The sequence below is a fragment of the Haemorhous mexicanus genome, unplaced genomic scaffold, assembly GCF_027477595.1.
Source record: "Haemorhous mexicanus isolate bHaeMex1 unplaced genomic scaffold, bHaeMex1.pri scaffold_190_ctg1, whole genome shotgun sequence".
Classification (NCBI taxonomy): domain Eukaryota; kingdom Metazoa; phylum Chordata; class Aves; order Passeriformes; family Fringillidae; genus Haemorhous; species Haemorhous mexicanus.
The window spans coordinates 35,688-48,557 of NW_026776021.1; the positions used below are offsets into that span (position 1 = coordinate 35,688).

Genomic DNA, 12,870 nt, shown 5'->3' on the forward strand with positions numbered 1-12,870 from the left:
ATTGCTCCCTCACCTTCTCCTCACAACCACCCTCGACCTTCCCCAAAAAAACTTCAACCCAAAAAATCCTCAAAAATTCCCAAAAAATTCCAAAAAAACCCCAAAAAATTCCCGAAAATTCCCAAATTTCCTTCTCCGACCCTTCCCAGCCACTTCCCCCTCCACTTTTAACCCCTTCATCCCCGCATCGCTCTCCCATCCTTCTCCTCACAACCTCCCTCAACTGCTCCCTAAAAATTCCCAAAAAATTCCCAAAAAAAATCCCCAAAAATTCCCAAAAAACCCCAAAAAATTCCCAAATTTCCTTCTCCGACCCTTCCCAGCCACTTCCCCCTCCACTTTTAACCCCTTCATCCCCGCATCGCTCTCCCATCCTTCTCCTCACAACCTCCCTCAACTGCTCCCTAAAAATTCCCCAAAAATTCCCCAAAAAATCCCAAAAAATTCCTAAAAAATCCCCAAAAATTCCCGAAAAATTCCCAAATTTCCTTCTCCGACCCTTCCCAGCCACTTCCCCGCCCATTTTTAACCCCTTCATCGCCACATCGCTCCAACACACCCAAAAAAAACCCCTAAAAAATCTGTAAAAAATCGAAAAAAAATCCCAAAAAATCATAAAAAATCCCCGAAAATTCCCGAAAATTCTGCAATTCCAGGTCCCAGGATGAGCTCGTGCAGCTCGCGGGCGCTGACGCTGCTGAGCAGCGTGTTCGGGGCCTGCGGGCTGCTCCTGGTGGGCATCGCGGTCTCCACGGACTATTGGCTCTACATGGAGGAGGGCGTGGTGTCCCCGCAGAACCAGAGCACCGAGGTGCGCATGGCCCTGCACGCCGGCCTCTGGCGCGTCTGCTTCTTCGCAGGTAGCCCCCAAAATTCCCAAAAGTTCCCAGAAATATCCGGGAAAAAATTTGGGATTCGTGCAAAAAAAATTTGGGGTGGATAGGAGCAAAAATGGCTGAGATATCGGGGTGAAAAGGGGAAATATATTGAATTTTTGGGGGTATTTTTAGGGCACAAAACCCCCCCAAAAATCCAGAAAATTTTTTAAAAATTCCCAAAAATATCCCCAAAAAATTTGGGGTGGATAGGAGAAAAAAGGGGGGAGATCTGGGGGTGAAAAGGGGAAATAAATGGGATTTTTGGGGTATTTTGGGGTGATTCTTTGCAGGCAGCCCCAAAAAATTAAAAAAATATCTTAAAAAAATCCCCCAAAATCCCCAAAAATTCTGGAAAAATTTGGGGTGGATAGGAGCAAAAATGGCTGAGATATCGGGGTGAAAAGGGGAAATAAATTGAATTTTTAAGGTGTTTTCACGGGGTCGAAAATGCTTCAAATCCACCAAAATTTCTAAAAATAATTCCCTAAAAATATCCCCCAAAAATTTGGGGTGGATAGGAGAAAAAATGGGGGAGATCTGGGGGTTCAAAGGGAAAATAAATGGAATTTTTGGGGTATTTTGGGGTAATTCTTTGAAGGGAGCCCCAAAAAATTTAAAACAAAACCTCAAAAAAAATCCCCAAAAATCCCCAAAAATTCTGGAAAATTTTGGGGTGGATAGGAGCAAAAAAGGCTGAGATATCGGGGTGAAAAGGGGAAATAAATTGAATTTTTGGGGGTATTTTTAGGGCACAAAAACCCCCCAAAATTCCAGAAAATTAAACAAAAAATTCCGAAAATATCCTGGAAAAAAATTGGGATGGATAGGAGGGAAATTGGGGGAAATCTGGGGGTGAAAATGGGAAATAAATGGAATTTTTGGGGGGATTTTGGGGTGATTCTTTGCAGGGAGCCCCAAAAAAATCAAAAAAACCTCAAAAAAATCCCAAAAAATCCCCAAAAATTCTGGAAAAATTTGGGGTGGATAGGAGCAAAAATGGCTGAGATATGGGGGTGAAAAGGGGAAATAAATTGAATTTTTGGGGGTGTTTTCGCGGGGTCGAAAATGCTTCAAATCCACCAAAATTCCTAAAAATAATTCCCTAAAAATATCCCCAAAAAATTTGGGGTGGATAGGAAAAAAAATGGGGGAGATCTGGGGGTGAAAAGGGAAAATAAATGGGATTTTTGGGGTATTTTGGGGTAATTCTTTGAAGGGAGCCTCAAAAAATTTAAAAAAAAACCTCAAAAAAATCCCCAAAAATCCCCAAAAATTCTGGAAAAATTTGGGGTGGATAGGAGCAAAAATGGCTGAGATATGGGGGTGAAAAGGGGAAATATATTGAATTTTTTGGGGGTATTTTTAGGGCACTTAAACCCCCTCAAAAATCCAGAAAATTTTTTAAAAATTCCCAAAAATATCCCCAAAAAATTTGGGGTGGATAGGAGAAAAAATGGGGGAGATCTGGGGGTGAAAAGGGAAAATAAATGGAATTTTTGGGGGGATTTTTGGGGTGATTCTTTGCAGGGAGCCCCAAAAAAATAAAAAAAACCTAAAAAAAATCCCCAAAAATCCCCAAAAATTATGGAAAAATTTGGGGTGGATAGGAGCAAAAATGGCTGAGATATCGGGGTGAAAAGGGGAAATAAATTGAATTTTTGGGGGTGTTTTCATGGGTGGAAAATGCTTCAAATCCACCAAAATTCCTAAAAATAATTCCCTAAAAAGATCCCCAAAAATTTGGGGTGGATAGGAAAAAAAATGGGGGAGATCTGGGGGTGAAAAGGGAAAATAAATGGAATTTTTGGGGTATTTTGGGGTGATTCTTTGCAGGTAGCCCCAAAAAATTTAAATCAAAATCTCCAAAAAATCCCAAAAAATCCCCAAAAATTCTGGAAAAATTTGGGGTGGATAGGAGCAAAAATGGCTGAGATATCGGGGTGAAAAGGGGAAATAAATTGAATTTTTGGGGTGTTTTCACGGGGTTGAAAATGCTTCAAATCCACCAAAATTCCTAAAAATAATTCCCTAAAAAATCCCCAAAAAATTTGGGGTGGATAGGAGAAAAAATGGGGGAGATCTGGGGGTGAAAAGGGAAAATAAATGGGATTTTTGGGGGGATTTTGGGGTGATTCTTTGCAGGTAGCCCCAAAAAAAAAAAAAAATCATAAAAAAATCCCCAAAAATACCCAAAATTCTGGAAAAATTTGGGGTGGATAGGAGCAAAAATGGCTGAGATATCGGGGTGAAAAGGGGAAATAAATGGAATTTTTGGGGGTATTTTTAGGGCACAAAACCCCCCCAAAAATCCAGAAAATTTTTTAAAAATTCCCAAAATATCCTGAAAAAAATTTGGGATGGATAGGAGGGAAATTGGGGGAAATCTGGGGGTGAAAAGGGAAAATAAATGGAATTTTTGGGGGGATTTTTGGGTGATTCTTCACAGAGAGCTCAAAAAAATTCCCAAAAATTTGGGTTGATTTTGGGTAAATTTGGGGTTCGTTTTTTGTTTAATTTTGGGGTAAATTTGGGTTATTTTGGGATCATTCTGGGTTATTTTTGGGATTTTTCAGGGTGATTTTTAGGATTTTTTAGGATATTTTTGGGTGATTTTTGGGTGATTTTTGGGATATTTTTAGGATATTTTTGGGATATTTTTAGAATATTTTAAGGATATTTTTGGGATTTTTTGGGTGATTTTTGGGATATTTTTAGGATATTTTTGGGATATTTTGGTGATATTTTTGGGATATTTTTGGGATATTTTTGGGTGATTTTTGGGTGATTTTTTGGGTGATTTTTGGGATATTTTTGGGATATTTTTGGGATATTTTTGGGATATTTTTAGGATATTTTTGGGATATTTTTGGGTGATTTTTGGGGTATTTTTTGGGTAATTTTGGGTGATTTTTGGCCATTTTTGGGGTTATTTTGGGGCCTTTTGGGGCTAATTTCGAAATCATTTTTTGGGGATAATTTCCGGATAATTTGGAGATCCTGTTGCACTCATGGGGGGTTGGCTTATGCTAATTTATGCTAATTTATGCTAATGTTCCAGGGCGGGAGAAGGGGCGCTGCGTGGCCTCCGAGTATTTCCTGGAGCCGGAGCTGAACTTGGTCACCGAGAACACCGAAAACATCCTCAGTGAGGGGAAAATTGGAATTTCCGGGAATTTGGGGGAATTTGGGGGGAATTTGGGAATTTTTGGGGAATTTTTGGAGAATTTTGGGGAATTTTGGGGGAATTTTGGGGGAATTTTGGGAATTTTGGGGGAATTTTGGAGGGAATTTTGGAAATTTTGGGGGAATTTTGGGAATTTTTTGGAGAATTTTGGAGGAATTATTGGGAGTTATGGGGAATTTGGGGGAATTTTGGGAATTTTGGGGGAAAATTGGGAATTTTGAGAATTTTGGGGGAATTTTGGGGGGGAATTTGGAGGGAATTTTGGGAATTTTGGGGGAATTTTGGGTATTTTGGGGGAATTTTGGAGGAATTCTTGGGGTTTATGGGGAATTTTGGGGAAATTGGGAATTTTGGGGGAATTTTGGGAATTTTTGGGGGAATTTTGGGAATTTTGGGGGAATTTTGGAGGAATTCTTGGGGTTTATGGGGAATTTTGGGGGAATTTTTGAGAATTTGGGGGGAATTTGGGAATTTTGGGGGAATTTTGGAGGAATTCTTGGGATTTATGGGGAATTTGGGGGAATTTTGGGAATTTTGGGGGAAATTTGGGAATTTTGAGAATTTTGGGGGAATTTTGGGGAATTTTGGGGGAAATTTTGGGAATTTGGGGGGAATTTTGGGAATTTTTGGGGGGCATTTTTGGAGGAATCCTTGGGATTTATGGGGAATTTGGGGGAATTTTTGAGAATTTTGGGAGAATTTTGGGGGAAATTTTGGAGGAATTATTGGGATTTACGAGGAAATTTGGGGGAATTTTTGAGCATTTTGGGGGAATTTTGGGTGAAATTCGGGAATTTTGGGAACTTTTGGAGAATTTTGGGGGGATTTTGGTGAATTTCGGGAATTTTGGGGGAATTATTGGGATTTATGAGGAAATTTGGGGGAATTTTTGAGCATTTTGGGGGAATTTTGGGTGAAATTTGGGAATTTTGGGAACTTTTGGAGAATTTTGGGGGGATTTTGGCTGAATTTCGGGAATTTTGGGGGGAATTTTGGGTGAATTCTTGGGATTTACGAGGAAATTTGGGGGAATTTTTGAGCATTTTGGGGGAATTTTGAGGGAATTTGAGATTTTTCAGAATTTTGGGGGAATTTGGGGGAATTTTGGGAATTTTTTGGAGATTTGAGGGGAATTTTGGGGAAATTTTGGGGATTTGTGGGGAATTTTGGGGGAATCATTGGGATATTTGGAAGAATTATTGAGATTTTTTGTGAATTTTGGGAAGTTTTGGGAAATTATTGGGAATTTTGGATGAATTTTTTTTATTTTTTGGGGTTTTTTTGCTCTGTAAATTCCGGATTTTTTTGGGGATGATCCCGAGGCTCTTGGGCTGGATTTGGGCTGGATTTGGGGTGGATTTGGGGTGGATTTTGGGGGTTCCCGACCTTTTTTTGGCCCCCCCAGAGACGGTGAGGACGGCCACGCCCTTCCCCATGGTCAGCCTCTTCCTCGTCTTCACCGCCTTCGTCATCAGCAACGTGGGCCACATCCGGCCCCAGAGGACCCTCCTGGCCTTCGTCTCGGGCATCTTCTTCATCCTCTCGGGTGAGGGAGACAGCCCCAAAAGAAAAAAACCCCAAAAAAATCGGATTTCACCCCAAAAATCTGCGCCGAAATCAGCCCCACCCCCCCAGTCCATCCATTGGCCTTCATCGTCTTCTTTAGAGTGGGAGCCCCAAAATTGACCCAAATTACCCCAAAACTGACTCAAATCACCCCAAAACAGACCCAGAGAGCCCCTGGGATTCCCCAAAATTAAAAAAAAACCCAAAAAAATCGGATTTCACCCCAAAAATCTGCACCGAAATCAGCCCCGCCCCCCCCAGTCCATCCATTGGCCTTCATCGTCTTCTTTAGAGTGGGAGCCCCAAAATTGGCTCAAATTACCCCAAAATGGACCCAAATCACCCCAAAATTGACCCAGAGAGCCCCTGGGATTCCCCAAAATTAAAAAAAATCCCAAAAAAATCGGATTTCACCCCAAAAATCTGCCCTGAAATCAGCCCCGCCCCCCCCACTCCATCCATTGGGCTTCATCGTCTTCTTTAGAGTGGGAGCCCCAAAATTGACCCAAATCACCCCAAAATGGACCCAAATTACCCCAAAACTGACCCAGAGACCCCCTGGGATCCCCCAAAATTAAAAAAAAACCCAAAAAAATCGGATTTCACCCCAAAAATCTGCACCGAAATCAGCCCCGCCCCCCCCAGTCCATCCATTGGCCTTCATCGTCTTCTTTAGAGTGGGAGCCCCAAAATTGGCTCAAATTACCCCAAAATGGACCCAAATCACCCCAAAATTGACCCAGAGAGCCCCTGGGATTCCCCAAAATTAAAAAAAATCCCAAAAAAATCGGATTTCACCCCAAAAATCTGCCCTGAAATCAGCCCCGCCCCCCCCAGTCCATCCATTGGGCTTCATCGTCTTCTTTAGAGTGGGAGCCCCAAAATTGGCTCAAATTAACCCAAAATGGACCCAAATCACCCCAAAATTGACCCAGAGAGCCCCTGGGATTCCCCAAAATTAAAAAAACCCCAAAAAAATCGGATTTCACCCCAAAAATCTGCCCTGAAATCAGCCCCGCCCCCCCCAGTCCATCCATTGGGCTTCATCGTCTTCTTTAGAGTGGGAGCCCCAAAATTGGCTCAAATTAACCCAAAATTGACTCAAATCACCCCCAAACAGACCCAGAGAGCCCCTGGGATTCCCCAAAATTAAAAAAAATCCCAAAAAAATCGGATTTCACCCCAAAAATCTGCCCTGAAATCAGCCCCGCCCCCCCCAGTCCATCCATTGGGCTTCATCGTCTTCTTTAGAGTGGGAGCCCCAAAATTGGCTCAAATTAACCCAAAATGGACTCAAATCACCCCAAAACGGACCCAGAGACCCCTGGGATTCCCCAAAATCAAAAAAAACCCCAAAAAAATCGGATTTCACCCCAAAAATCTGCACCGAAATCAGCCCCGCCCCCCCCCCCAGTCCATCCATTGGGCTTCAGTGTCTTCTTTAGAGTGGGAGCCCCAAAATTGGCTCAAATTAACCCAAAATGGACTCAAATCACCCCAAAATTGACCCAGAGAGCCCCTGGGATTCCCCAAAATTAAAAAAACCCCAAAAAAATTGGATTTCACCCCAAAAATCTGCATCAAAATCAGCCCCGCCCCCCCCAGTCCATCCATTGGGCTTCATCGTCTTCTTTAGAGTGGGAGCCCCAAAATTGACCCAAATTAACCCAAAATTGACTCAAATCACCCCAAAACAGACCCAGAGAGCCCCTGGGATTCCCCCAAATAAAAAAAAACCCAAAAAAATCGGATTTCACCCCAAAAATCTGCCCTGAAATCAGCCCCGCCCCTCCCAGCCCATCCATCCATTGGGCTTCATTGTCTTCTTTAGAGTGGGAGCCCCAAAATTGGCTCAAATTAACCCAAAATGGACCCAAATCACCCCAAAACAGACCCAGAGAGCCCCTGGGATTCCCCAAAATAAAAAAACCCCAAAAAAATCGGATTTCACCCCAAAAATCTGCGCTGAAATCGGCCCCACCCCCCCAGTCCATCCATTGGGCTTCATCATCTTCTTTAGAGTGGGAGCCCCAAAATTGGCTCAAATTAACCCAAAATTGACTCAAATCACCCCCAAAATTGACCCAGAGAGCCCCTGGGATTCCCCAAAATTAAAAAAAAACCCCAAAAAAATCGGATTTCACCCCAAAAATCTGCGCCAAAATCAGCCCCGCCCCCCCCCAGGCCATCCATTGGCCTTCATCGTCTTCTTTAGAGTGGGAGCCCCAAAATTGACCCAAATTACCCCAAAATTTACCCAAATCACCCCAAAACAGACTCAAATCCCCCCAGATTTCCCAGATTTCCCAGATTATTTCCCAAATTTCCTGGAATTTTCCCAATTTTTCCCAGAATTTCCCCCCAAAAAATCTTCCAAACCTTTCCTCAAACTCTCATTTCTCTCCCATTTTTTGGCCATTTTTTCCCCCATTTTCCCCCCAAAATTCCCCCAAATCCCCCCAAATTTCCCAGAATTTTCCAGAATTTCCTGGAAATTTCCCAAATTTCCCCTCAAACTCTCATTTCTCCCTCTTCAATCCCCATTTTTTCCCCATTTCCCCCCATTTTTTGCCATTTTTCCCCCATTTCTCCCCCAAATCTCCCCAAATTCCCCCAAATTTCCCCAAATCCCCCCAAATTTCCCCAAATTTCCCCAAATCCCCCAGAATTTTCCAGAATTTCCTGGAAATTTCCCAAATTTCCCCTCAAACTCCCATTTCTCCCTCTTCAATCCCCAATTTCTCCCAATTTCCCCCCCATTTTTTGCCAATTTTCCCCCATTTCCCCCCAAATTCCCCCAAATTTTCCCAAATCCCCCCAAATTTCCCAGAATTTTCCGGAATTTCCTGGAAATTTCCCAAATTTCCCCTCAAACTCTCATTTCTCCCTCTTAAATCCTCAATTTCTCCCAATATCCCCCCCATTTTTTGACATTTTTGGGTCATTTCCCCCCCAAAATTCCCCCAAATTTCCCCAAATCCCCCCCAAATTTCCCAGAATTTTCCAGAATTTCCTGGAAATTTCCCAAATTTCCCCTCAAACTCCCATTTCTCCCTCTTCAATCCCCAATTTCTCCCAATTTCCCCCTCATTTTTGGCCATTTTTCCCCATTTCCCCCCCAAAATTCCCCCAAATCCCCCCAAATTTCCCCAAATCCCCCCAAATTTCCCAGAATTTCCCAGAATTTTCTGGAAATTTCCCAAATTTTCCCTCAAACTCCCCTTTCTCCCTCTTCAATCCCCCTTTTTTCCCCATTTCCCCCCATTTTTTTCCCATTTTTTCCCCATTTTTTCCCCATTTTTCCCCCATTTCCCCCCCAAATCTCCCCAAATTTCCCCAAATCCCCCCAAATTTCCCAGAATTTTCCAGAATTTCCTGGAAATTTCCCAAATTTCCCCTCAAACTCTCATTTCTCCATCTTCAATCCCCAATTTCTCCCAATTTTCCTCTCATTTTTTGCCATTTTTGGGCCATTTCCCCCCAAAGTTCCCCCAAATTCCCCCAAATTCCCAAAAATTTCCCAGAATTTTCCAGAATTTCCTGGAAATTTCCCAAATTTCCCCTCAAACTCCCATTTCTCCCTCTTCAATCCTCAATTTCTCCCAATTTTCCCCCCATTTTTTCCCCATTTTTTCCCCATTTCCCCCCCAAAATTCCCCAAATCCCCCCAAATTTCCCCAAATCCCCCCAAATTTCCCAGAATTTTCCAGAATTTCCTGGAAATTTTCCAAATTTCCCCTCAAACTCTCATTTCTCCCTCTTCAATCCCCAATTTCTCCCAATTTGCCCCCATTTTTCCCCATTTTCCCCCCATTTTTCCCCATTTTTTCCCCATTTTTTCCCCATTTTTTCCCATTTTTTCCCCCTTTTTTCCCCATTTCCCCCCCAAATTTTCCCGGAATGTTCCGGAACGTTCTGGAATGTCCCCTCGCAGGCCTGTCGCTGGTGGTGGGGTTGGTCCTCTACATCTCCAGCATCAACGACGAGGTGATGAACCGCCCGGGCGGCTCCGAGCAGTACTTCCAGTACCGCTACGGCTGGAGCTTCGCCTTCGCCGCCTCCTCCTTCCTCCTCAAAGAGGTCAGTCCCGAAAAAGGAAAAAATTCCCGATTTTTGGCAAAAAAATTTGGGATTTTTGGGTGAAAAAATGGAGTTTCTAGGTGAAAAAATGGCGTTTCTACCTCCAAAAATGGGGATTTTACGACGAAAAATGGGATTTTTGCGCCCAAAAAAAATGGGATTTTTGCACCCAAAAATATGGGGGGAATCGGGTTTTCTCACGGTGTTCCTGGTTTTCCAAAAAAAGGGGGATTTAGGGAAAAAAATTTGGGATTTTTAGGTGAAAAAATGGAGATTTTAGGTGAAAAAATGGGATTTTTATACCCCAAAAAAATCAATGGGGGTTAAGCCACGCCCCTTCAATAGAAATTAATGGAGGTTAGGCCACGCCCCTCAATAGAAATCAATGAGGCTAAGCCACGCCCCCTATATAAATCAATGTGGTTTAAGCCACGCCCCCTCAATAGGAATCAATGTGGTTTAAGCCACGCCCCCTCTTTGGAAATCAATGGGGTTTAAGCCACGCCCCCTCCATAGGAATCAATGTGGTTTAAGCCACGCCCCCTCTTTGGAAATCAATGGGGTTTAAGCCACGCCCCCTGCATATAAATCAATGGGGTTTTGAGCCACGCCCCCTCTTTAGAAATCAATGTGGTTTAAGCCACGCCCCTCCATATAAATCAATGGGGTTTAAGCCACGCCCCCTCCATAGAAATCAATGGGGTTTAAGCCACGCCCCCCATGTAAATTCATGCAGGTTTAAGCCACGCCCCCTCCATAGAAATCACCGTGTGACAGGTGTCAGTCAGGTGTGTAAAGAGTCACTCAGGAGTCACTCAGGTGTGTCACCTGTCACTCAGGTGTCACTCAGGTGTGGAGGTGTCACTCAGGTGTCACTCAGGTGTGACAGGACTCACTCAGGTGTGACAGGAGTCACTCAGGTGTCACTCAGGTGTCAGTCAGGTGTGACAGGTGTCACTCAGGTGTCACTCAGGTGTCACTCAGGTGTGACAGGAGTCACTCAGGTGTCACTCAGGAGTTACTCAGGACTCACTCAGGTGTGACAGGTGTCACTCAGGTGTCACTCAGGTGTGTCACCTGTCACTCAGGAGTCACTCAGGTGTGACAGGAGTCACTCAGGTGTGACAGGGGTCACTCAGGTGTCACTCAGGTGTGGCAGGAGTCACTCAGGAGTCACTCAGGTGTCACTCAGGTGTGTCACCTGTCACTCAGGAGTCACTCAGGTGTGGCAGGTGTCACTCAGGTGTGTCACTCAGGCGCGTCCCCTCTCTCGGCAGGGCGCAGGTGTGATGTCGGTGTACCTGTTCACCAAGCGCTACGCGGAGGAGGAGCTGTGCCGGGCCCCGCCCCACCTGCTCCGGCCCCGCCTCAGCACCTGCTCGGGGCTCTCGGGGCAGTTCCTGCAGCCGCGGGCGTGGCCGCGCGCCCGCAGCCCCTCGGACGCCTCGTCCGACGTGTCCATCCAGATGACCCAGAACTACCCCCCGGCCATCAAGTACCCCCAGAGACCCCCCCCCGCACCCGCACCTGTCCACCTCGCCCTGCTAGGGCACACCTGGGCACACCTGGGCACACCTAGGGGAGCCTACGGGGCGTGGGAATGCAGCTGGGGGCGTGGTAAGGGCTTGGGGACACGCCTAGAGGGGGTTGGGGACACACCTGGGTACACCTGGGCACACCTGGGGGACATGGGATACACCTGGGATACACCTGGGTAATGTGGGATGCACCTGGGATACACCTAGGGGCGTGACAAGGGCTTGGGGACACGCCTAGAGGGGGTTGGGGACACACCCAGGCACACCTGGGCACAGGTGGGCGTGGCCGCAGCCCCTCGGACTTGTCCATCCAGGTGACCCAGAACTACCCCCCGGCCATCAAGTACCCCCAGAGACCCCCCCCGCACCCGCACCTGTCCACCTCGCCCTGCTAGGGCACACCTGGGCACACCTGGGCACACCTGGGCACACCTGGGAGCGCCTGGGGGAGACTACGGGGCGTGGGAATGCAGCTGGGGGCGTGGCAAGGGCTTGGGGACACGCCTAGAGGGGGTTGGGGACACACCTGGGTACACCTGGGCACACCTGGGGGACATGGGATACACCTGGGATACACCTGGGTAATGTGGGATGCACCTGGGATACACCTAGGGGCGTGACAAGGGCTTGGGGACACGCCTAGAGGGGGTTGGGGACACACCCAGGCACACCTGGGCACAGGTGGGCGTGGCCGCAGCCCCTCGGACTTGTCCATCCAGGTGACCCAGAACTACCCCCCGGCCATCAAGTACCCCCAGAGACCCCCCCCGCACCCGCACCTGTCCACCTCGCCCTGCTAGGGCACACCTGGGCACACTTGGGCACACCTGGGGGAGCCTACGGGGCGTGGGAATGCAGCTGGGAGGCGTGGCAAGGGCTTGGGGGCACGCCTAGAGGGGGTTGGGGACACACCTGGGCACACCTGGGCACACCTGGGCACACCTGGGGGACATGGGATACACCTGGGATACACCTGGGATACACCTGGGTAATGTGGGATACACCTGGGATACACCTAGGGGCGTGACAAGGGCTTGGGGACACGCCTAGAGGGGGTTGGGGACACACCTGGGCACACCTGGGGGGACATGGGATACACCTGGGTAATGTGGGATACACCTGGGATACACCTGGGGACATGAAAAGGGCATGGGTCACACCTGGGAGGGGATTGGGGACACACCTGGGGCATATGGGACACACCCAGGCACACCTGGGCACAGGTGGGCGTGGCCGCAGCCCCTCGGACGTGTCCATCCAGGTGACCCAGAACTACCCCCCGGCCATCAAGTACCCCCAGAGACCCCCCCCGCACCCGCACCTGTCCACCTCGCCCTGCTAGGGCACACCTGGGCACACCTGGGCACACCTGGGGGAGCCTACGGGGCGTGGGAATGCAGCTGGGGGCGTGGTAAGGGCTTGGGGACACACCTAGAGGGGGTTGGGGACACACCTGGGCACACCTGGGCACACCTGGGGGACATGGGATACACCTGGGATACACCTGGGTAATGTGGGATACACCTGGGATACACCTGGGGGCGTGACAAGGGCTTGGGGACACACCTAGAGGGGGTTGGGGACACACCTGGGCACACCTGGGTACACCTGGATATACCTGGGG

At 47.0% G+C, this 12,870-nt stretch overlaps 1 protein-coding gene across 1 annotated transcript; it reads left to right on the forward strand.

The window, feature by feature from the left end:
* The first annotated feature begins 664 nt into the window (after nucleotides 1–664).
* CACNG7 (calcium voltage-gated channel auxiliary subunit gamma 7) lies at nucleotides 665–12,588 on the forward strand. Its single transcript, XM_059837640.1, has 6 exons — nucleotides 665–860; nucleotides 3,937–4,023; nucleotides 5,468–5,608; nucleotides 9,563–9,708; nucleotides 10,986–11,325; nucleotides 12,470–12,588. Exons 1-6 carry the CDS (start codon nucleotides 665–667, stop codon nucleotides 12,586–12,588), a joined length of 1,029 nt encoding a protein of 342 aa, XP_059693623.1.
* The last annotated feature ends 282 nt before the right edge of the window (nucleotides 12,589–12,870 follow it).

Excerpts from the sequence above, each read along its gene's own strand:
- CACNG7 (XM_059837640.1), top strand. The coding sequence starts at position 665 with ATGAGCTCGTGCAGCTCGCGGGCGCTGACGCTGCTGAGCAGCGTGTTC. Across the intron at positions 5,609-9,562 it reads CATCTTCTTCATCCTCTCGG|GCCTGTCGCTGGTGGTGGGG; the intron begins GTGAGGGAGACA and ends GTCCCCTCGCAG. Across the intron at positions 11,326-12,469 it reads GGAATGCAGCTGGGGGCGTG|GTGGGCGTGGCCGCAGCCCC; the intron begins GTAAGGGCTTGG and ends ACCTGGGCACAG.